This window comes from Xenopus laevis, chromosome 5S (genome assembly GCF_017654675.1).
Source record: "Xenopus laevis strain J_2021 chromosome 5S, Xenopus_laevis_v10.1, whole genome shotgun sequence".
Classification (NCBI taxonomy): Eukaryota; Metazoa; Chordata; class Amphibia; order Anura; family Pipidae; genus Xenopus; species Xenopus laevis.
In genome coordinates this window covers 5858033-5883309 of record NC_054380.1, presented here as the reverse complement: position 1 = coordinate 5883309, position 25277 = coordinate 5858033, and the positions used below count along the sequence as shown (strand labels likewise).

General features: G+C 42.2%; 1 protein-coding gene across 2 annotated transcripts in view; it reads right to left on the bottom strand.

The window, feature by feature from the left end:
- Positions 1 to 1241: 1241 nt before the first annotated feature.
- jag1.S (jagged 1 S homeolog) overlaps positions 1242 to 25277 on the bottom strand; it is a 70585-nt gene continuing 46549 nt past the window's right edge. The window contains exons 10-26 of one of the 2 annotated variants that reach the window (XM_018264845.2): positions 23752 to 23865; positions 23176 to 23222; positions 21968 to 22141; positions 20947 to 21097; positions 18382 to 18546; positions 18011 to 18124; positions 16762 to 16875; positions 16548 to 16661; positions 14630 to 14746; positions 13083 to 13110; positions 10419 to 10504; positions 9052 to 9165; positions 7716 to 7825; positions 6122 to 6349; positions 5009 to 5140; positions 3883 to 4033; positions 1242 to 2035 (exon numbers count right to left, since the gene is read on the bottom strand). In XM_018264845.2, the coding sequence (XP_018120334.1) occupies positions 1578 to 2035; positions 3883 to 4033; positions 5009 to 5140; positions 6122 to 6349; positions 7716 to 7825; positions 9052 to 9165; positions 10419 to 10504; positions 13083 to 13110; positions 14630 to 14746; positions 16548 to 16661; positions 16762 to 16875; positions 18011 to 18124; positions 18382 to 18546; positions 20947 to 21097; positions 21968 to 22141; positions 23176 to 23222; positions 23752 to 23865 (2417 nt within the window). In that variant the 3' untranslated portion in view covers positions 1242 to 1577. The remainder of the gene's footprint in view (positions 2036 to 3882; positions 4034 to 5008; positions 5141 to 6121; positions 6350 to 7715; positions 7826 to 9051; positions 9166 to 10418; positions 10505 to 13082; positions 13111 to 14629; positions 14747 to 16547; positions 16662 to 16761; positions 16876 to 18010; positions 18125 to 18381; positions 18547 to 20946; positions 21098 to 21967; positions 22142 to 23175; positions 23223 to 23751; positions 23866 to 25277) is intronic. The other variant, XM_018264846.2, reaches the window with a different exon arrangement.

Sequence of the window (25277 nt, the reverse complement as noted above, 5' to 3'; positions counted from 1 at the left end):
GGAATGATATTTAAGGCTCTTGATTATTAAGTTAATAAATCAAATATACACAGTGATTAATAAAAAAAATATTTACAGGTATTTACAAAAAAGAACAGGAAAAAAAATGAATTGAAATTTCTTCATTTGACCAGCGACAAGAACAATAAAAAAATAAATAATAAACTTAAATTTGTGATAGTTGCTGTGGTTCTGAGCTGCAAAGGCACTTTTCAAATACAGAACTAGTTCTACGTCACCATAAAAACTAGGGATGCTCCAAATCCACGATTCGGCCTTTTTCAGCAGGATTCGTATTCGGGCGAATCCTTCTGCCAAGCCAAACTGAATCCAAATTTGCATATGCAAATTAGGGGCCGGAGGGAAATCGCAGAAAGTAAAAAATGTTTTCCTCTTCCCATCCCTAATTTGCATATGCATATTTGGATTTGCTTCGTTATTCGGCTGAATCTTTCTCAAAGGATTCTGGGGTTGAGCCGAATCCAAAATAGTGGATTTCTGTGCATACCTAAATAATAAAAAAAAGCAAGATTGTGTTATTGCAATAAAAAGGCATAGGTTCAATAAGAAATTGCTAGGGATGCACCAAATCCAGGATTCGGTTCGGGAATCGGCCAGGATTCTACCATTTTCAACAGGATTCGGATTCAACCGAATCCTTCTGCCCGGCCGCACCGAATCTGCATATGCAAATTAGGGGAGGGAAATCGCGGGAATTTGTCACAAAAAAAGGAAGTAAAACTGTTTTCCCCTTCCCATCCTTAATTTGCATATGCAAATTCAAATTTGGTTCAGTATTCGTCTGAATCTTTATCGAAGAATACTGGGGTTCGGTCGAAATCCAAAATAGTGGATTCGGTGCATTCCTAAATAATAAAAAAGCAAGATTGTGTTATTGTAATAAAAAGGCATAGGTTCAATAAGAAATTGCTAGGGATGTACCTAATCCAGAATTCGGTTCGGGATTCCGCCTTTTTCAGCAGGATTCGGGCGAATCTTTCTGCCAGGCCGAACCGAATTTACATATGCAAATTAGGGTGGGGAGGGAAATCGCGCGACTGTTTGTCACAAAACAAGGAAGTAAAAATGTTTTCCCCTTCCCACCCCTAATTTGCATATGCAAATTAAGATTTGGCTCGCTATTCGCGGAATGTTTCGCGAAAGGATTTGGGGGTTCGGGCCGAATCCGAAATAGTGGATTCGGTGCATCCCTAATAAAAACCAAATGTACAAAGTTTAAAAAAAAAAAAAAAAAAAGATAAATCGCCATTTCTACGTCTAAAAATAAATATAAATAAAAAGAAACGATCCTTTGGAGAAGAACTGAGCGGAGAGAAAAGCCAAAGCGTTTTCGGAGGTGTTTTCCGACTGCAGCTGAACTGACACTTTTGCACTAGTTTTGCGTAGATGTGAAATGCGGCACTTGCGATTCCAGCCAACCACAACAACTATCATTGCCAGTGTAAGCCAGCTTGTCAGAACTTAAATTAACACAGGGACTGTAAGTAAATAATAGCCTCAGACTGAAATATTATATGACAGTTTAGTGAAGCTCTGCATGGCAGCGCTACATTCCGCTATACGATGTATTCCATGCGGCTGAGGCTCTGCGCTGTCTCTAAGTCTCTGTTGTCCTGTTTATTTGTCCAGTTCGGCTGTTTTGTCGCCGGAGCAGCGCTGTTGGGCGGCTTCTCGTCTCGGTCGACCAGCGAATACGCCGGCTGCTTGACGTATCTGCTCTTTTGCTGGTGCTTGTCCGTGTCGTCCTCCTCCACTTCTGAATTGTGAGTCCTTATTTTTGCAATTTTGGAATTTTTGTTTTCGTAGTCTTTGCTGGGGGCGGCGCCGCGTTTCTCGATGGGGTTTTTGATCTGGTTGAGCTGCTCCCGGACGTTGTTGGTGGTGTTGTCTTCGGACGCGGTGTGAGAACGGCTGCTTTGCTTTCTGCGCTTCCGGATGCACCAATAAAAAGCGGTTACCAGGCAGCAGATCCAGGCCACGGTTACAATGGAGCTCAGTAATGGAACCAGGAAATCTGGGAAAGAGACAGGGAACGTTTTAATGCCGACAAAATCACTACAAATACTTAATTAACCAGTTTCCCCCCTTCTAAATACCTTTAAAGGAGCATAACCAAAAAATCTAATCCAGACCTACCAACATTTTGGAAATTAAAAGAGGGACAAAAAAGTTGGCGCGCTGCAAGTTTTTTTGAACACGCCCATTTTTGTGGCCACACCCTCTAATTACCATGTTCATTTTACAAAATTTGGCAGGTTATGAAAGTTTGAACTAGGGATGTACTGAATCCACTATTTTGGATTCGGCCGAAGCCCCGGATCCTTCGCAAAAGATTCACCTGGATACCGAACCGAATCCTATTTTGCATATGCAAATTAGGGGTGGGAAGGGAAAAACATTTGCTACTTCCTTGTTTTTTAACAAAAATTCCAACGATTTCCCTCCCGCCCCTAATTTGCATATGCAAATTAGGATTCGGTTCGGCTGGACAGAAGGATTCAGCCGAATCCGAATCCTGCTGAAAAAGGGCGAATCCCGAACCGAATCCTGGATTCAGTGCATCCCTAGTTTGAACATATTTATGTGTTTTTAGTTATTACAGTTTTGCTAATGAAGGTGAATTGCCCTTTAAGTTGTGAGTCTAACTTCTCCCAAGAGACCCGTTATCTTCTATTGTTACAATGACTTATTTGCTTATCTCGAAATTGTTACAAAAGTATCTTATCCGCAGCTGTGGCTGTTCTGGGCTCTCTGCCAAAAGCCAATCAAGTTAGACACTTTGGGGCTCAAAAAATACAAGGAAGGGCCACAGTTAGTCCATGGGCTGACACACACACAGATCTCTATAATAACATTGAGTATCTATACTATCCTAAACTATAAAGCAGCAGATACATCTGACCAGACCACAATCTGCAGAACTGCCCCTTATGTGCATTGTTTTTATATAGGACTCGTACAGAAGGGCAGTTTAACTTTACATTCTGTTTATTGACTTATATGCCATTTAATTAACATGTCGGCCATTCTATAACCCCCATATGTTATAAAAGGTGCTAAGGTTGCCCAGGTACGGCGACTCATAGCAACCAATAAGATGTTTGCCCTTTATACAGGTGACCAGTAAATGCCTGTTGAATGGTTGCTATGGGTTACTGCACCTTTGCAAACTTAGTGTGTCTTTTTCCATAACCACAATAATGTTAAAGGGATTCTGTCATGATTTTTATGGTGTCGTTTTTATTTCTAAATTACACTGCAAATAATTAACTCTATAATATAAAATGTCATTCTTGAACCAGCAAGTGTATTTAGTTGTAATATTGGTGTGTAGGTGCATCTCAGCTCATTTTGCCTGGTCATGTGATTTCAGAAAGAGCCAGCACTTTAGGATGGAACTGCTTTCTGGCAGCCTGTTGTTTCTCCTACTCAATGTAACTGAATGTGTCTCAGTGGGACCTGGATTTTACTATTGAGTGCTGTTCTTAGATCTACCAGGCAGCTGTTATCTTGTGTTAGGGAGCTGCTATCTGGTTACCTTCCCATTGTTCTTTTGTTTGGCTGCTGGGGGGAAAGGGAGGGGGTGATATCAGTCCAACTTGCAGTACAGCAGTAAAGAGTGATTGAAGTTTATCAGAGCACAAGTCACATGACTGGGGGCAGCTGGGAAACTGACAATATGTCTAGCCCCATGTCAGATTTCAAAATTGAATATAAAAAAATCTGTTTGCTCTTTTGAGAAATGGATTTCAGTGCAGAATTCTGCTGGTGCAGCACTATTAACTGATTTTTTTCCCACGACAGTATCCCTTTAACGTTAAAGGTGAACCCCCCACTTGCTGTGCGTCCACATTGACTCACCTGCGCCGTTATTGTCGCGCTGCCTCTGGACTCTGACTTCTGCCACTGAAGCGATGAAGGTGTTGTTGGCGTCTCGCTTGCTGACAAGATCGATGATTCGCTCGGTGACGTCTTTGATTGGATTCCTGCCGTCTCTGTTTTCCTCCACGGACTGAAAGCCAAATAAAATATATCATAAAATAAAATGTTTTTTTATATCGTATATAGGGATGCAACAAGTCCACTATTTTGGATTCGGCCGAACCTCTGAATCCTTCGCAAAATATTTGGCCGAATACCGAACCGAATTTGCATATGCAAATTAGGGGTAGGAAGGGGAAAAATGTTTTATTTTCTTGATTTGTAACAAAAAGTCACGCGGTTTCCCTCCCACCCCTAATTTACTTATGCAAAAAATGGATTCGGATTTGGTTCGGTCTAATCCAAATCCTGCTGAAAAAGGCTGAATCCCAAACCGAATCCTGGATTTGGCACCTCCCTAATTGTATATAGTTCACCCCAGAAAGGTTAGAGCATGCAATATATGATACGACTCTGCTACTGCTGTTTATAACATGTCTCAATCATGTATCAAAGGCTATAGCTGAAAGTTATAGTTCAGCTGCAGGATTTCAGCTCTGTTATACCCTGGAATGGTTTCCTAATGGAACTTCTCCGCAGCCCTAACTCTAAGGGGGTTATTTAGTCAAAATGCCAAAAATTTGAAAAATTCAAGTCCTTTTTACTATAAAAAAGCTAGAATTTTTTGTGATTTATTAAACCCCGAGGATGGAAAAAGTCAGAATCCCGAAAATTCGGCATCTCAGACCTGCCGAGGTTGTATATAAGTCAATGGGAGAAATCTCGAAGACATCCTGATCTGCAAAAATTTCATGGTTTTGAGGCAAAAACCCAAAAAATGATTACAATTCGAATCTTCGTGCGGTTTTTCCCGCACTGGATTCCTTCGGGGAAATGTATTGATATATAAGGGGAAATAACCCGTGCGGATATTTCAGATGAATTTCGATTTTGATAAATAAGCCCCTGAATGTGGCCGGTGGTGTAGGGCGTGTTTGCTCAGTGACTCTGCAGTAGCCAAATATAATGCTGGATACAAGTGACATGTTCCATGAGTTTGACTCACTATGGCCACATGGAGCTCGTTGTTTGCAGAAGGCGACAGTTCACAGGTGATGTAGATGGAATATTCGGCGGAAACATTCTTCAAAACGTTAAGATTCCTCAGTTCATTGCAAATGCTCTCGGTGGTGAGTCCCTGACAAATCAAACACAACAAAGTCATCACTTGGGTTTGATAAACAGGATCGTTCTGCCAACATACAGGTTACGGCTACTCCCATCATACAAACGGCAGACTCCGCCCCTACAGACCAACTCAGCAGCTTTCTGGCCCTTCTATAGTGATAGTGTCCCTCCAGTGTAGGGTTTTTGGAAAAAAAATACCGGCCATGGGGGCAGCCATTCAAGCTGGAAAAAAAGGAGAAAAGGCACAGGATACACAGCAGATAACAGATAGGTTCTGAATAATCCCATTGTATACTACAGAGCTTACTTATCTGTTATCTACTGTGTGTCCTGTGCTTGAATGGCTGCCCCCATGGCTACACAGCAGCTTGTTTATATAAACTATAGTAGTACTTATCTGTTATCTACTGTGTATCCTGTGCTTGAATGGCTGCCCCCATGGCTACACAGCAGCTTGTTTATATAAACTATAGTAGTACTTATCTGTTATCTACTGTGTATCCTGTGCTTGAATGGCTGCCCCCATGGCTACACAGCAGTGTGTTTATATAAACTATAGTAGTAATTCTCTGTTATCTACTGTGTATCCTGTGCTTGAATGGCTGTCCCCATGGCTACACAGCAGCTTGTTTATATAAACTATAGTAGTACTTATCTGTTATCTACTGTGTATCCTGTGCTTGAATGGCTGTCCCCATGGCTACACAGCAGCTTGTTTATATAAACTATAGTAGTGTTTCTGAAGCAAACACACCAGTTTTACCAGTACAGGGCATTAGTACATTATATTCTCTTTCCTTTTAAAACACTTTAATTTACTGGTGTTACTGTTCCTTTAAGAGCATTGCAGGAGTTTTGTCTCTAGCGCAGTCAGAAGGGCAAATAACGGCACGACGTGACTCTTCATTATCAGCCAATCAGAGGTTGGGTTGGGCATTGTAACGAGCCCCACGAGGAGGAAGATGGAGTATTAGGGATTATTATGACTTACCGGTGACATCATCTCCTTGTTAAAGGTAAATGTGATGTTGGCACAACTGGAATCCTGAGAGCTGGAGTTACACTTGGTCTTTACAGGCGGCTGATTGGTTGGCCAACATTCCCCCACCCCGGTGCAAGGAGGAACAAAGCAATGGTTGTCTCTAACTGGAACACACGTCTGTCCAGCAGGACATTCACTAGTTCCATGTATGTTGCACCGCTGAGGGCCACACCACACCTACATATAGATAACACGGGAGATTAACTCGCTGGATACATCATACAGATATTTACAAGCTTTATAACTTTAATGAGTAAGCCAAGTATACTCTAAGGGCAAGGCCAGACGCAGCGTTTTTACATTGCGTTTTTAAAAAAGAACAGCCAGGCGTAAATACGCATAAACTGCACTACCACTGAAACGAATGGAAAACGCACTCACGCAGGGCACTCGCAAGCTGAAATCCGCCACAGGACGCCAGTATTTTTTTTTTAGCAGAAACGCCAATACGCCAGGAAACACTTTGCGTAAATACGCAGCGTATTTTAAATATGGCGTCCAAATTCTCAATGAGAACAATGAGAAGTGCATGTTGGGAAAAGAATCCTACGTGCTGAAAAACGCATGTTGACGGTCGCATGTGGTTTCAGTAGCGTATTTACGCCTGGCTGTTCTTTTTTAAAAACGCCACGTCTGGCCTTGCCCTATCTCTACAAAGTATAAATTATGTCCCATATCTTCATACAAGAAAACACATTATGGGGCAGATTTACCAAGGGTCGAATTGAAAATTTTAATTTTTAAAAAAATGTATGCTCAAATTGTCAAATGCAACTAGGGGGTTATCCAAGTTTTTTTTAAAAAACGTTAAATTAAATTTTTGAGATTTATCACACTCTTTAAGAAGTCGAATTCGACTCTTTGCCACCTAAAACCTGTCAAATGGGAGATCAATTTTTGATCAATTCGATCCGAGTTTTCGAGTCGTTAAAATTCGTCCGATTTTCAAGATGTTCGATTTTTTTAAAATAAATATTCTGAATTGTGAGAAAAAATTGAATTCATGTGAGTTAAAAAAAAAAAAAACTCACATGAATTCGAAAATTCGACCGTTGATAAATGTGCCGCTATATGTAAAAAGTTAAAGGGGAACTCCGGCTTCCAAAACAAAATTTGATAAAAGAGGCCACATAACACAGAAACTCCTAATATATCCATCACAGTTACCTGTTTCTTCAAAAAGTATAAATAAATGGCATTTTCTATGCTGAAATCCAGCTGATTAAAGGGGAACTCCACAAAAACATAACTTAAGCTTTTCGAAAAGTAAACATCATTTCAAGCAACTTTGCAATATATATCAATTACACTATATGCAGACTTTTCATGATTTTTAAAGGTTTCTGACAGTTCCCTAAGCCCAGCCCCCTGCTCTCCTGCTGATCTGTCTGACTACTTTGCTGAGCTGTCTGAGCTCAAGTTATGTTTGTGTGGAGTTCCCCTTTAATTGGTAAACCAATATTGTTTGGCTTGTGAACAAAAGGCTATTACAGCCCCTGACAAGCAACAAGACAAAGGCAAATACATAAATGAAGCCCCGCACCTTTGAGCAGGTAACTTTGCCATTCAGACACTGGCAGGAGTTGCAGTCATCGTCCCACTTTTCCCCGTCTGGCATCATATGCCCATTAGTTATACACGGCCTTCCTGTAACTGTACAAATGTCTCGGTCACTATATGACATCACCATCATTACATCATCATTATTATTATTATTAACACTCATCATTACATCATTATTATTATCATCATTAGGGATGCATCGAATCTAGGACTCGGCCTTTTTCAGCAGGATTCAGATTCGGCCGAATCCTTCTGCCCGGCCGAACCGAATCCTGATTTGCATATGCAAATTAGGGACCAGTGGGAAATCGGGCGACTTTTTGTCACAAAACAAGGAAGTAAAAAATGTTTTCCCCTTCCCACCTCTAATTTGCATATGCAAATTAGGATTCAGTTCAGTATTCGGTCAAATCTTTGGAGAAGGATTTGGGGGTTCGGCCGAATCCAAAATAGTATATTCGGTGCATCCCTACTCATCATTAAAAAAGCAGAGCACACACAGGGTTTCTGGTATTAGAGAAGAGGAGAAACACAATGGGGCAGATTTACTAAAGGATGAAGTGACTAACGCTAGACGGAAATCCCATCCGCAGGGACATCGCCAATTTGCTAACAGAACCATCGATAGCGTTCGCACTATATCGCCAGGCGACTTTTCGCTCTAGCCAACGGGCGTAACTCATTTACTGAACGTCAGCTCTTTCGCCAGAGTTTACTTCGCCATCTCAGACCAGGCGAACTACTTCCTCATCAACATTCTATCAGTGACATCATATCCTGTCTGCCGCTAATGCATTAAAGTTGTAAAAACGCTGGCGACTTTTTTAAGCGGGATTGCCTGCAAAAGTCCTAACTATTAAACTTTTTTGGGTTAATATTTTTCCCCAGACATTTCAGGATCATGGAACATTCATTTTAGGGTGGGCTCATGTGTAGGACATTAATTATATGATCTCTTTTGTCTTTATTCAGGGACATGTGTAATAAAAAGTGGCCACTTCAAGCATTTGCACCAACTAATAAAGACGTCCATACGACTTTAATGTGCCCGCCCTATTCAAATTGACCTAAGCGTAAAAGGATTAACAAAGTTTCGCTAGACAGAAGCGAGCGCTAGCGTCATTTCGCTTTGAAACGATCTCACTGTCGAAGTTACGCTAGAGAAAAGTCGCCAGCGTCCGGCGCCCATTCGCATTTTAGTGAATTAGCGTAGTGTTAAATAATCTTCGCCTGGCAAAGTGGCGCGAAGTGAGGCAAAATCGTTTGCTGGCGACAATTGACCCTTTAGTGGATTTGCCGCAATCGTTTGTAACTACCTTCTTGGCACCTTGGACCACTACGACCCGCCGGGCAAGTGCAACGGAATCCATTGATTTCATCCATACAAGTCGCTCCGAAAGCACAGGGAGAAGACTGGCACTCATTGATATCTATAGACAATAATAAATAACGGTTATAGAAATTAGGGATGCACCGAATCCACTATTTTGGATCCGGCCGAATCCTTTGCGAAAGATTCGGCCGAATACCGAACCGAATCCTAATTTGCATATTAGGGGTGGGAAGGGGAAAACTTTTTTTTACTTTTTTTTTCCCTCCCAGCCCCTAATTTGCATATGCAAATTAGGATTCGGTTCGGCCAGGCAGAAGGATTCGGCTGAATCCGAATCCTGCTGAAAAAGGCTGAATCCTGGCCGAATCTCGAACCGAATCCTGGATTCACTGCATCCCTAATAGAAATCCACTTTACTCATGACAAGTGCCTAAAATATCCTTACAGCTGCTTAGCTCTGGCTTTCCAAGCTGAAATAAAAGCAGCAGGTCTAGTAACCCACAGCAACCAATCAGAAGGCACCAATTAGAGATCACCTGTTTTAAGCCGTTGCTATGGGTTATTACCATGGGTTACTGTCTGTTTGCAACTTTTGTAATATATAGTAAATAGAGTCAGCTGAAAAGGACATGAAAACAGCAGTTACTATTTACAGTGGATTTTTACTTTGATACAAGTTGCCCTTGAAAGTTAAAGGTGTTTCTAAAACTAAGGGCCTTAAAGGAGAACTAAACCCTAAAAATGAATGTGGCTGAAATTGCCATATTTTATATAGTGAACTTATTGCACGAGGCTAAAGTTTGAGCTTGTCAATAGCAGCAATGATCCAGGACTTCAAACTTGTCACAGGGGGTCACCATCTTGGAAAGTGTCTGTGACACTCACATGCTCAGTGGGCTCTGATTGGCTGTTGAGAAGCTAAGCTCAGGGCTCGTCACTAATTATCCAGCAGAAAATGAGCTTCCCTGGCTGTAATATAAGCTGATGCTACAGGTTTGCTGATTATTCAATTCTGATGCTAATTGCACTGGTTTCTGTGCTGCCATGTAGTAATTATGTGTATTAATTACTAATCAGCCTTATATTGTGACATTTCTATTCTATGTGTACTGTATATTGTGAGTGGCTCCCTAAGCTCAGTAAGTGACAGCAGCACAGAGCATGTGAATCAATGAATCAGCAGAAAAGAAGATGGGGAGCTACTGGGGCATCTTTGGAGACACAGATCTTTACTGCTAAAGGGCTGTGGTTGCCTTGGGCTGGTACAGAAGCACAAAACATCATGTACAACATTTCTACCTACTTCTTTAGTTAGGCTTTAGTTCTCCTTTATCAGTTTATTATACTTACTTATCCGACAGTCGGGACCAGCAAATCCAGGAGCACATTCACACCGGTACCAGTTGTCTCCATCAACACAAGTTCCACTGTTATAGCTACGGAAATAAAGGGAAGAGGGGTATTACATCCTGACATGAAATCATATACAATTTATACTCTATTAGCCCATGAAGGGGAACCTAGATGCACAAACTAGGTAGTGCCTTATGGGTAATTCGTAAAACTGGTAGAAACACTTAAAGGTGGTTCACCTTTAAGGTAACTTTAAGTACGTTATAGAATGGCTAATTCTAAGCAACTTTTTAATTGGTCTTCATTTTTTTCTTTTTTTATAATATACTGACCCCATTTTAAAATAAGACGCTCTGTAAGGCTACGGTATTGTTATTGGTAGTTTTTATTCCTCCTCTTTCTATTCAGGCCTCTCCTATTTATATTCCAGTCTCTTATTCAAATCAGCGCGTGGTTGCTAGGGGAATTTGGACCCTAGCAACCAGAGTGCTGAAATTGCAAACTGTAGAGCTGCTGAATAAAAAGCTAAATAACTCAAAAACCACAAATAATAAAAAATGAAAAACAATTGTAAATTGTCTCAGAATATCACTCTCTATACCCTACTAACAGTTAATTTAAAGGTGAACAACCCCTTTAAGTGCTAAATAAAGTCCCATGTCGCCTATTAAAGTGTCACAAGATGCTCTATTTTAAGCACCAGATTGTAAAAAAATAAATAATAATGATAGAGGCTACCAGACACAATTACGATTAATGTCATGCTTAAAGGAGAAGGAAAGCTACTGAAGCAGTTTATTGCCAATAGATTAGCCACAATAGTACAAGCTATAACACAATATTTATTCTGTAGAATGTTTTACCATGCCTGAGTAAACAGCTCTAGAAGCTCTCTGTTTGTTTAGGATAGCAGCTGCCATATTAGCTTGGTGTGACATCACTTCCTGCCTGAGTCTCTCCCTGCTCACTCCTAGCTCTGGGCTCAGATTACAGCAGGGAGGGGAGGAGGGAGGGAGAGAGGAGCAAACTGAGCATGCTCAAGCCCTAGCTCTGGATGTTTGAGCTGAAAACAGGAAGTCTGATACAGAAGCCCATGAGTACACAATAGAAGGAAAGAAATGTGCTGTTTCTTTTGACAGGGGACTCAGAGCAGCATTACTTTGAGGGTTTACTGGTGTATTTATATAGACCTTTCTGATAAAGTTTACTTAGTTTTAGTCTTTCCTTAGCCTTCTCCTTCTCCATTGCAGTGCATTGTAACTATAGGTGACCTGGAGGATTCGGATGTAGAAATGAGTCTGATACAAGGCTGACAGTTAGAGGCACATTTATTAAAAGTTGAATTTTAAATTCATGTGAGTTTTTTTAAACTCTATTAAATTCGACCGGGGGGTTATTTATAAAAAAAAAAATCGAATATCTCAAACTCGGACTAATTTTACAGACTTGAAAACTTGAATCGAATTCGACCAAACTCAATTTGTGTTTTACTCCAAAAAAATATTGAATGTCAGGAAGGTTACTTTGATGTCTAGGTTGGTCCCTGGACCTCTCCCATTGACTTCTAAATGAATTTGGCAGGTTTTAGGTGGTGAATAGTCAAATTTGAATTCTTAAAGGGCCAGAGTTTGATAAATCTCGAAAATCGAATTGTAATCGAGTTTGGTAATTCACATTTGACACTTTAGACCAGTGATCCCCTTGGATGTTGCTCTCAGTGGCCTCAAAGCAGGGGCTTATTTTTGAATTCCAGGCTTGAAGGCAAGTTTTAATTGAATAAAAACTAAGTATAGTGCCAAGTAGAGTCTCCTGTAGGCTGGCACTTATTTGGCACCCCAAGTTACTTTTTTTTTTGCATGTGATGCTCCCCAACTCTTTTTACATTTAAATGTGGCTCACGGGTAAAAAAAAGGTTGGGGTTTAGACCACAAAAAAAAATTGAATTTTCCATTCGACCCTTAATAAATCTGCTCCTTAAAGGGATCCTGTCATCAGAAAACATGTTTTTTTCAAAACACATCAGTTAATAGTGCTACTCCAGCAAAATTCTGCACTGAATCCATTTCTCAAAAGAGCAAACAAATTTCTTTATATTCAATTTTAAAATCTGACATGGGGCTAGACATATTGTCAGTTTCCCAGCTGCCCCTGGTCATGTGACTTGTGCCTGCACTTTAGGAGAGAAATGCTTTCTGGCAGGCTGCTGTTTTTCCTTCTCAATGTAACTGAATGTGTCTCAGTGGGACCTGGATTTTACTATTGAGTGTTGTTCTTAGATCTACCAGGCAGCTGTTATCTTGTGTTAGGGAGCTGCTATCTGGTTACCTTCCCATTGTTCTTTTGTTTGGCTGCTGGGGGGGGAGGGAGGGGGGTGATATCACTACAACTTGCAGTACAGCAGTAAAGAGTGACTGAAGTTTATCAGAGCACAAGTCACATGACTGGGGGCAGCTGGGAAACTGACAATATGTCTAGCCCCATGTCAGATTTCAAAATTGAATATAAAAAAATCTGTTTGCTCTTTTGAGAAATGGATTTCAGTGCAGAATTCTGCTGGAGCAGCACTATTAACTGATTCATTTTGAAAAAAATGTTTTTTCCCATGACAGTATCCCTTTAATGTGACAAGAGTTTCCATAGGGTTTGTTCAGCTCTACTTACCATGGGTGAGGGCTGCAGTCGTTCGTATCTAGAACAGAAAAAACAAATACAATTGTATTTAGGGGCCTTTTCTATAGGAACAAAATCCTTCATTCTTTTATTAAATTCAGCTTAATCCCCCTCAGTCCCCCAGAAAGGATCCTTCTATTCTCCAGCAGACAGTGAGAGAAAGCAGGAAAGTTGTTGCTACAAAGAATGTCAGAAAACACAGGACAACATTTGTCTCCAGTTACTTCATTTGCAACTTTCCCAAACCCAAGTCAAACCCCCTTATTCCTTAGGGCAGAGACACACGCTCAGATTCGGGGAGATTTAGTCGCCCCAGCGATAAATCTCCTCTTCTTCGGGCGACTAAACTGCCTCCCGTCGGCTAGAATCTAAATCACCAGTGGGATGACACTTGGAGCCAGGGTTGCCAGATGGAGGTTTTCCAGCAAAATTGGGCTACTAATTTAAAGGCTAAGAGGATTGTGAAAGTACAAACTAGCCAAGGTACGGGGATTTGGGCTACTTCTTGGGCCTTTGGCTGGTTTGTACTTTGAAAAAAAGCCAAAGTTTTTTCTTGGCCTAATGTGCCAAGCCTGTGTCTCCCAATGCATGTTGGGTAATGTCGTTTTTGTTTAACAATTTGCCAACTGGCAAGTTTAATGTGAGACTACAATACCCAGCATGCAATGGGACTGACTTGTGTAGAAGTTGGGAGTTACCAGATTTTGGGCTCTGTACCCCAGTTTTCTATCACTGCATTCCCGCATTTTCTGGTGACTTTACTCAATTTCTGACAATTTTGGGGCAAAACTCTGCCGGCCACCTAAATGTCTGGAGGTTGAGCTGTTTTAGCAATATTTATTGAATTTATATATGTAGTAGGCCTTATGGGACCCCTATACCTCCTGGGCCCCCTTCTGTAGTTACGTCCCTGGTGATGAGCCTATGATTAAGTGTTTATGACACGAAACGCGTAAGGCTGTGGACACAATAAACTCTCTTCACTTTGAACTATTTGCCTGGTGGAAGTTTGCCTTCATTGAGTGCCTGCTCCTAATTGGTTTTTCGGTTACTCCCCTGGTGATGGGCGAATCTGTCCCATTTTGCTTCATGGAAAAAATAGTGAAAATTTGAAAAAGGAGTATTTTCACATATAATCATTGAATTTTTCGACTTTTTTTTTTTTCACTGCACATATTGTGCTGTTTTTGGGCTACTTTTGAAGTGCCTCTTGGCTACTTTTGGGCTGGTTTTGAAAATTAGACCTGGCAATCCTGCTCAGAGTTTTCCGAAGTCGCCCGAAGTTTCCTCGTGAGGCAGTTCGTAGAGATTAGTCGCCCTGAAGAAGAGGAGATTTGTCGCCCGGTGACTGATCTCCCCAAATCGGAGCGTGGCTCTGCCCTTATTGTTATTTAGAGAGAGAAGAAAGGCTTCAGGTGATGGAGGCCGTGCACATCGCACCCCTATTGTCTCCTTTTTTGGGGGTTAACGTATGAATAAGAGGCAGGAAGGGGTTAACCACACTACTTATTTCAGATGGAAACTTAAAGCAAACTTACTGTGGGAGCATGTTGGTCCTTCCCAACCTTCTTTGCAAACACAAGTGAAAGAATCGCCACGGACGACGCAAGTTCCACCGTTAAAGCAGGGATTTGGCAAACAGCTACTGTTCCTGGCTGGGAGGAATACATTGCAAAACAAGCATGAAAGCCGAGCAGAGAAAAGCCGAGCAATGAAAGAAAGCCGGATGTTTTCCCCCCGCTATACACATATATCATTTCTGCCCCGTGCTTGCGGTTGTCGGTAAATAGACACAATCCCGCGGGTTGCAGCACATTTCTCCGACAGAGCCCTGGTTATGAATCACCAACCAATCCAGGGGCCCTAAATGGTCTCAAACATTTTAAAGCAGAACTATCAGCAACTTTCATTATTTAAACTGCTATTGGCCAACAAAAGGAAGCTGCTGATTGGCTGCAAAGCTAGGGTTGCCACCCGGCCGGTATTTAACTGGCCTAGCCGGGAAAACACCTGCCAAGGCCGGGGCCAGTATTGCAAATTTACCGGCAATGTAGCTGTCGGTAAATTTGTAATACCCCTAACAAAAGCCATTGGCCTGCCCCCAATCCGCTCAAAACTTACCTTTTTGCCTCCTTTTGCCCATCGAATGCTGTGGCTCTGTCCCTTTTAACGTCATGCCCCACCCCCTTTGATATCATGCCCGCCCCTTTTACATCACGGCCTGCCCTTTTGTTCCCGCCCCCACCACTGGCAGGTGGAAATTTTAATAAAAGGTGGCACAGCTCATCCCTGAATCCGTTCAGCTGCTCTGTACTACATCTCCCAGCAGCCCGCACTGCCCCAGGGCTATAAGCTTTATATCATAGAACAATTCTGTGGTCTCAAAAATAAAACCTATAAACCTCCGGCCCTACAATAATAACTTTCCAGTATAATAAACAAGAGCCATGATAATCCTGTACATTATAACTTTATTATACACAAAACCCATGAATATCTTGTAAATTATATCCGTATAAATGATGAGTATATGTGAGTCATGAGTTATAAACGATGAGTAGTGATGTCATCAGTTATAAACGGTGAGTAGTGATGTCATTTTTGTCACATGACTCACTTAAACTTGTGTATTATAATAAATAAAGTACCCCCAGTTGTAAAATATGAGGATATTAGAAGTTACATCGGAGTTCCATGACCTGTATAAAAATATGGTCATATCCTTACATTTTATAATATCCTTATATTATACAATAGGGGGAACTTTATTCACTATATAAGGGGTGCTTAGTGTGTCACATGACTTGCCGAAAGTTATAATTGTAAAGTCAACTTTGAGATTTGTACCTTTATTTGTGCATGGAACACAAATACACCGTTATTAGTGATGTGCGGGTTGGGCTTTTCCTGACCCGCACCCACCCGCCTGATCCCGACTTCCGGGTCTCTTTTATTGACCCGCTGATGACGTCACAAAAGGGGCGGGATGAGGCAGGGAGAGCAGTAAGAAGAGCTGAACCCGCAACCGCCCCGGAAAGAAGTGTGCGAGGTCAGCGCGAACCCGTGGGTATGGGGTTGGCCTGCACATCACTAACCGTTATATTCCCCATATAATACACAAAAGCCAAGAATATCCTGTAAATTATATCCTTATAAACGGTGAGTTCTGATGTCATCAGTTATAAATGGTGAGTTCTGATGTCATTTCTGTCACATGACTCCCTAAAACTAGTGTATTATAATAAATAAAGTACCCCCTGTTGCAAAATATGAGGATATTAGAAGTCACCTCGGAGTTCCATGACCTGTATAAAACCAATCGGCCTTCGGCCTCGTACTTTTATATGGTCATGAAACTCCTCAGTAACTCAATTATCCTTATATTTTACAAGAGGGGGGACTTTATTCACTATATAATGATGAGCAACAGAATGGATACAAACAATCAGTTCTCACCAATATTACACGTGGCTCCTTCCCATCCAGCGGTGCAAATGCATTTAAATGTATCTCCCTCGTCGTAGCAGGTGCCGCCATTGTTACACGTGGCTTCATCACACTGACTGTCTCCTAAGGAGGAAAACACACGATCTCCGTTTAATATCTGGATTCCCACCCGCCGACGCAAACTATCACCGCTTCAAAGGGCAGATAAGGAATCGGCACTTACGGGAGTGGCAGGTTTTTCCTTTCCAGCCGTTTTTACATTCGCAGTAGAAATCATTAACCAAGTCCCGACAAGTCCCTCCATTGTAGCAAAGGTTTTTACTGCAGTCATTAATGTCTGGAACAAAATAAACAGAACACGGTGAGATATAAAGGCTGGCAAAGAACTTATTAGGTGCGTGGCCTGGGATAAACACAGGGGCTTTAACAACATATTATCACTTACTTCCCTAAGACAGAGCACTCATGCAAAACATACATATTTAAAGGGATACCGTGATGGGAAAAAATTATATGTTTTTTTCAAAAAACATAAGTTAATAGTGCTGCTCCAGCAGAATTCTGCACTGAAATCAGTTTCTCAAAAGAGCAAACAGATTTTTTTTAATTTCATTTTGAAATCTGACATGTGGCTAGACATATTGTCAGTTTCCGAACTGCCGCCAGTCATGTGACTTGTGCTCTGATAAACTTCAGTCACTCTTTACGGCTGTACTGCAAGTTGGACTGATATCACCCCCTTCCCTTTCCCCCCCAGCAGCCAAACAACAGAACAATGGGAAGGTAACCAGATAGCAGCTCCCTAACACAAGATAACAGCTGCCTGGTAGATATAAGAACAACACTCAATAGTAAAATCCAGGTCCCACTGAGACACATTCAGTTACATTGAGTAGGAGAAACAACAGCCTGCCAGAAAGCAGTTCCATCCTAAAGTGCTGGCAAGTAGTAGCCGAAAAATATCTCAGGACCAAAGGTTAAAGGGGGCGTTCACCTTTGAGTTAACTTTTAGTATTATATTGAGAGGGATATTCTGAGACAAATTGCAATTGGTTTTCATTTTTTTATTATTTGTGGTTTTTTTTTTAGTTATTTAGCTTTTTATTCAGCAGCTCTCCAGCTTGTAATTTCAGGCCCAAATTCCCCCAGCAACTATGCATTGATTTCAACAAGAGACTGGACTATGATTAGGAGAGGCCTGAATAGAAAGATGAGGAATAAAAAGTAGCAATAATAATAAATGTGTCGCCTTACAAAGCATTTGTTTTTAGATGGGGTCGGTGACCCCCATTTGAAAGCTGGAAAGAGTCAGAATAGAAGGCAAATAATTAAAAAACGATATAAAATAAATAATGAAGACCAATTGAAAAGTTGCTTAGAATTGGTCATTCTATAACATACTAACTTGAAGGTGAGCCAAACAGGGCCCTAGAATATCAGTATCTACAACAAAAGGGAGAAAAGCAACTCACTTGTTTCGCAGTACATGCCTTCCCATCCGTCGCTACAAATACATTTGTATGAGTTCACACCATCAATGCAGGTACCTCCATTTTCACACGGGTTACTCTCGCAGTCATTGATATCTGCCAAGGAGAACAAACACCTGTTTAGCTACTTGTTTTACACCAGCTCTATGTCTGTTCAATAATCTAAATGCATATTTGGGTTGAGGAAGGCTCAGTCTTGGGCAGAACAGTTGAATATGAATGAAAATATCAGATATTACATATTAGCTGCGGGACGGCCCATTGGTTTATACTACAGTGCTACGCAATAGGTTGGCGCTATATAAATTCATGTTAATAATAATATACGGATACAAATCAGCCATAATTCTTACTCTCATGACAGTAGGTGCCAGTGAAACCCTTCTTGCACTCGCAGGTGAATTTCCCTCCGGACTGACTCCTGCATTTTCCATGGGGGCCACAGACATTGGATGAAATGTACCGCACCCCTTCAGGGGTGTTGTTGGAAGCGACTGCCACTGTACAGCTGTCAATCACTGGAGGGAAAACAAGGAAAGGGTCTTTCAATTACAGGGAGAAGCTCTATAGGCAGATGCTTTGTCTAAGACCCCCAAGCTCGTGAGTAACATGTTACTCTCCAATCACTTGGATGTTGCTCCCAGGAGCTTATTTTTGAATTCCAGGCTTGGAGGTGAGTTTTAATTGTATAAAACCAGGTGTCTCCTGTCAAACAGAGTCTCCTATAGGCTGCCAGTCCATATAGAGGATCACAGCCAATCACAGCCCTTATTTGACATCCCCATGGACGTTTTCATGCTTGTGTTGCTCCCCAACTCTTTTTACTTTTAAATGTGGCTCATGAGTAAAAAAAAGTTGGGGACCCCTGGTCTAAGAAACGGCCCTGGAATCGGGTAATATACTCCCCTTGGGCTAAGCTTATGGCTGGGACATGGCCAAGATTGTATAGCTCTGTCTCCCCACACTAGACTTCTACAATCAGATCTCCAGTCTTCTAGTGGTTTTATAGCAAATGAGTTTTTTAGGCTGACACTATACTTGGCTTGTACTTCTCAATGGGGAATAGAAAAGAGCCGGCTGCAATAACTGATACAACAGGAGGTGATTGTTCCCTTGAAAGGCAATATCAGGGGTTATTGTGGGTATTTGATGTTTTATAGGGAAATGCCCAAAACTGCTGCACGTGTCACAGACCGAAGATTTATTGAGGGCAAAATATACAGCAGTAGTAGCACGTTCAGCAGGCTCTTAAAGGAGACATATTGTGTAAAAAATAAGAATGTACCAGTGCATTATACTCATTTAGATATAGAAGAATTGTGCTTAAAAAAGTAGTGTTTCAGGCTGAATTATTGAATATTTCTGCAAAAACCCTAATAATCCCTCCCTTCTCTTCCACTTCCTGATCCCTGAATTCCCAGGCTGTGCACTCAGCTCACTGCATGTAGGACAGGAACCAATCAGCAGCTAGCAGGACCTGATAGGGAACTGAAGCCTGTCTGTGCTTGTGTGACTGCAGGGCTGTGATTGGCTGTCCCCCTCCTACTGTGCTTCTGGCAGGGACCGTTAGGACACGCCCACCCCTCATTTGAAACACAGACAGGGACCAGAGAACATCTATAGGGAGCTCCAATAAAGGGGCTATTTTTAAAGCTAAATTTAAATTTTAGCACCATGTAAAATAGGGATGCACCGAATCCAGGATTCGGTTCGGGATTCGGCCAAGATTCGGCCTTTTTCAGCAGGATTCGGCCGAATCCTGCTGCCCGGCCGAACCGAATCCTAATTTGCATATGCAAATTAGGGATGGGGAGGGAAATCACGTGACTTTTCGTCACAAAACAAGGAAGTAATTTTTTCCCCCTTCCCACCCCTAATTTGCATTTGCAAATTAGGGTTCGGATTTGGTTCGGAATTCAGCCCAATCTTTCACAAAGGATTCGGGGGTTCGGCCGAATCCAAAATAGTGGATTCGGTGCATCCCTAATGTAAAAGCAACACCATATATTACTTATAATTGCCTACAAAGTTAGGGTTTTTTTCATTTAATCAATATGTCTCCTTTAAACTGTAGTACAATTAGGGTCCCTACTTTTTAATGTCCCATAAACTATATAGTTTATGGGACATAGTGTAAACAAATGAATAAGGGAGTTGCCATACTGCTTGGGCTGACGATAAAAACAGTGCCGCTAGATTTTGTTCTTCTCCAGATATGTAGCAGCTCAGACTAAATGTCAATTTCAATTTGAATGAATGTCTTGCAAATGCATAAAGTTATGCCACAGACCCAACTGCCTGTCTGCTGACAGTTAAACCCTTATATAGCGAGTACACTTTGCCTTTAATATCTCACTTGATCTTTCCGTTCTGGGAACGAACAATATTCGTTTGTTTGCCTGTCAAACCCACTTCCTATCTCTGAAACGTGACACTGATGCAAAGACAACTCGGCGGGATTGTAATTCAATCCCCTGTCATAAAATGGGCAGTTAAGGGCCGGAGAATTAAAGCGATTTCTCGCTCTTTTTAAAGTGCCTGTTTAACTCGTGGTTTCGCTGGACTCTGGCAGAACTGGGAACATCAAAAAGGGAAAAGAAATACATCCATACGACAAGGAAGCAAGGGAATCATGTTTTGGGACAATTTTTTTAAAAAGATAATGTAAAACTGCCGCCATGTATGCAAACAGACGGAAGGGGTTAAATGCATCCAATCAATAACTTGACCTATGGTCTCTCACTCGGCTTTGCTGAATGTTAATGGTGAAGGACGCGGCACAGCTGGATTTTATTATCGCAGTGTGTGGTTCCCAATCACTTTGCATGATTATCGCCTTACCCAGCAGTGAAAGTTATTGAGTCAGGGTTGGGCCCATTTGGGAGACGACCCTGGGAAAAAAACAAGAGCTTACGCACCTTCGCAGGGAGTCGTGCGACAATGATCTTTTAAGTGCGAACAATTCTTCCCCTCGTAGTCTTCGGAGCAGTTGCAGAAGTAATCTGTAGCCAAATTAAAGCACTGGGCTCCATTCTGGCAGGGGTCCGGCTCGCAGTAATCTATGTCCAACTGTAAATGTTAAAGGGGAAGCAGAAGGAAACAAAGGTTTGATTATTAGACTATTCAGCGCTTAAGAGAGCCGACAATCTGGAATCTGACCTTTTCATCTAGCTGCCTCCATTCATTTCACTGAAAGGAAAAGGAAATATATGGAGGCAGTTTATTGCCAATAGATTAGCCACAATAGTGCAAGCTAGAATGCTATATTTATTCTGCAGAATGCTTTACCATACCGGAGTAAAAAGCTCTAGAAGCTCTCTGTTTAGGATAGCAGCTGCCATATTAGCTTGGTGTGACATCACTTCCTGCCTGAGTCTCTTCCTGCTCACTCATAGCTCTGGGCTCAGATTACAGCAGGGATCGGAGGAGGGGGAGAGAGGAGCAAACTGAGCATGCTCAAGCCCTAGCCCTGGAGGTTTAATCTGAAAACAGGAAGTCTGATACAGAAGCCCATGAGTACACAATAGAAGGAAAGAAATGTGCTGTTTCTTTTGACAGAGGACTCAGAGCAGCATTACTTTGAGGGGTTACTGGTGTTTTTAAATAGACCTTTCTGATAAAGATTACTTAGTTTTAGCATTTCCTTCTCCTTTAAAGCTGAATGTACAGTGTCCTCAGCCTGGATCTTGAGGATATAAAACAACTACTGAGAGCCAACAGCAACGCACAAACATTGGTGATCTGTTTAACTGAATAGATCCGATTTCTCCAACACCCCCCCCAACACATTATTGGCAGCTGTAGGGCCGGGTATGACTTTATAGTGAGGCTCCTTGAACAGAAGGTATTTAGTGAACAAATCATTAGGAGAGAAAAGGAGGGGCCCTCGCTAGGCATGAGCCATTGTATCTGGGGGTTGCCATTTCGGGCAGGACTCACCTGACAGAGGTTTCCTGAGAAACCGGCGGGACACAGACATTGGAATCCATTGATTTCATCCTGACAGTGGCCCCCATTCAGGCACGGATTGCTCGCACATTCATTCACGTCTTTCTCACAGCGTTCCCCTGCATAGCCGGGAGAACAGATACAGCGAAACCCATTAACCAAGTCCTGTAATGACAAAGTAGGAAACAAATCACAAAACATCACAAAACAACACAACCTTCAGCAATAAACATTGTGCTCGACAGCAGCACAAAACAACGACACAGCTGCACATTCGCACACTAGGCTAAGGGTAGAACTACATGGGCCATTTAGGTCCAATCCGACGCCACGCGACAAAACGATGGCATCAATTCGGATGCGACGAAGATAAGGTTAGTTGTAGGCATGTCAGATGTAGTCGCAGCGTCCATGAAGATGAAGAGAAGGTTATTTGTAGGAATGGCGGATGTAGTCTGGCGGATGTAGTCGCAGCGTGCATGCAGACGAAGATAAGGTTATTTGTAGGAATGTCTGATGTAGTCGCAGCGTGCATGCAGATGCTGCATGCGACGAAGATAAGGTTAGTTGTAGGAATGGCGGATGTAGTTGCAGCATGCATGCGACAAAGATACGGTTAGTTGTAGGAATGGCGGATGTAGTTGCAGCGTGCATGCAGATGCTGCATGCAGACGAAGATAAGGTTATTTGTAGGAATGTCGGATGTAGTTGCAGCATGCATGCAGATGCTGCATGCGACGAAGATAAGGTTATTTGTAGGAATGGCGGATGTAGTTGCAGCGTGCATGCGACAAAGATACGGTTATTTGTAGGAATGGCGGATGTAATCGCAGCGTGCATGCAGAAGAAGATAAGGTTAGTTGTAGGAATGGCGGATGTAGTCGCAGCGTGCATCCGACCCTAATTCTCGAATGCACGCTGCGACTACATCTGACATTCCTACAACTAACCTTATCCTTATCTTCGCTGCATGCAGCGCCTGCATCTAATAGTCGTATCGTGTCGGATGCACGCTGCACCTTCATCCGACATTTCTATTTCTTACCTTATATCCGGCGCATCCAACATGACGTCAGCGTTTCGTAGTTTAGCGTCGGATCGGACCTAAAACGCCCATGTAGTTCTACCCTTATCCTTTACACTCCCAACGAGCAATAAGAAGTGGTCAGGACATGGAGTAAAGGGAAAGTAAAACTTACCCTGCAGGTTCCGCCGTTCTGACACTGGCCAAGGCAATCATTAATATCTAAACGAGGGAAGAAGCAAGAAACCAAAATCATCTAAATATCGATGACAAGGAACGCCGGGGGCTGCCTAGTGAAAATACATTCGGCACTTGAGTGATGCTGACAGAATGTTAATCAGTGTGGCGGGTACAGATAGAGCTTTTGTTACGTTTCCTGCATCTTTTCCTCCAGATAACGTTGTTAGAATGGGTGGGAAGCCTAAGAATTCATCCGCGTTCTCTCCTCGGCTTCACAGCATTGTTTCACTTGTGTTATCAGAACAGGACCATGGGACATGCGATAAAACACTATATCGTCTTTCCAAACAGGAGTAATTATTACCAGTTTATAAATAGTGTTTATTTTTCTTAATACGGCGAGGGACATTCCTTCCCGGCACAGATGCAAGAAACGCCCATTGCCGTACCACATTCTCCAGTCTTATTTGTGACCACTAAAAATACCGATATGCGTAGTCCTTACAAACAACATTGTAATCGATTCATCCATAAAAAAAAAATTGGAAATCGACATTAAAGGGGGACTTACTCGTGTCACAATTCTGTCCCGTCCATCCAGGAAGGCAATTGCAATAATAGCTACCGATCAGGTTTCTGCAGGAGTTGGCATTCACGCAGGGTTTGGCTTCACACTCGTTGGCATCTTAAAAGAATGAAACAAAATGGAAACGTTAAAAGCTCTGAACGTCAATGTGGCTGCTCGGTGTATACAGAATATACTCCATATAAATACACCCGCCAATCAGATTTCTGAAGCTTTGTAGATAGGCCCATGTGCAACCTTTTACTATACCGTTACTAATATTCCATTTACTATTCAGAGAGCCTACAGTTTGCCACCAAAGTGTGCCAAAGATGGACGGCCATGTTTGTGCCACTTTACATCAGTACTGGAGGGGAAACACTGGGGCCGCTAAACAAAAGCAAAACTGAATGCCCTGGGACTTGTTACAAATTAGAGAGACCAGTAACTTTTTACTCACAAGGCTGTTAATCTTTTACCCCTTAGAAACAAGGGTTATATTTTTCCACCATGTTGTATAAGGTTGGAGAGGTCAATACGAGAGTTACAAGTCAGCCCAGCTCAGGGAAGCAGGGGGGGGGGATAATTATTAGCCAGTTCTATGTCAATAACACTGGGTGGGCCATTTATTATTCTACTACCACCCCCGCTCCATTACAAGTAACCCAGCAGTGACGCTCTATTTCATTTTTTTTCTCGGCCGCTCGTTAAGAAGCGCAAGAGGCAATTGACCGTTTCAGCGGAGAACTTCGTTGGCTATTGTCAGCCAGATTAGAGCGCTTCATAAGGAATGCAGACGGCTCGTTCTTCATGAGATCATCGACATTTTGGAACCCAGCTGTAAACTGCTCGGCCTGTGGGAGTTGACACGGCTGAAAAGATACAGCGATTTTCCCACAGGACCAAGCGGAGGAGAACATGGGCTCATGGTGGAATGCTTTCCCAGAGAACGATTACGTTGAAGCGTTTCTCATATACTACTTTGTTTATGGTTTAGCTGTTAATCTAATCCTTTAAGTGCCAGCGGCCTCCTGACGGCAACATCTTTTTATTAAACAGAAAAGCACAAAAGATTGGTAAGAAAATTCGACACATTCGCGCTCCTTTAATCTCCATTTCAGCTGCATTTTCCTTGCCCCAGGCGGATATAGATTTCTTCTTTTTATGAAATGTAACGAATACCTCTGCTGTATCAAATTCCATTAAGAAAAAATGTGGAGCAGATACTTTAAAGGAGAAGGAAAGTCTTCATGCCAAATGTTAGGCACCCCCAAGTGATTGTATTGACTTACCTGAAACCCTGAGCCGGTGCAGGAGCCAGGGCTCCTATCAGCAGAAAACTGCACCGGCCCAGGGGTTATTGAAGCGAGCACCACGGAGCGATCCTCTTCTGGCTTCTTCTTTCTTCAAATTTCTCGGGGCAGACGCATGCGCAGTTGAACGGAATAGTGACTTTTTAGTCTTCCGAGCGAAGAAAGAAGAAGCTGGAAGAAGATCGCTCCGTGGTGCTCACTTGTATAACTCCAGGCCGG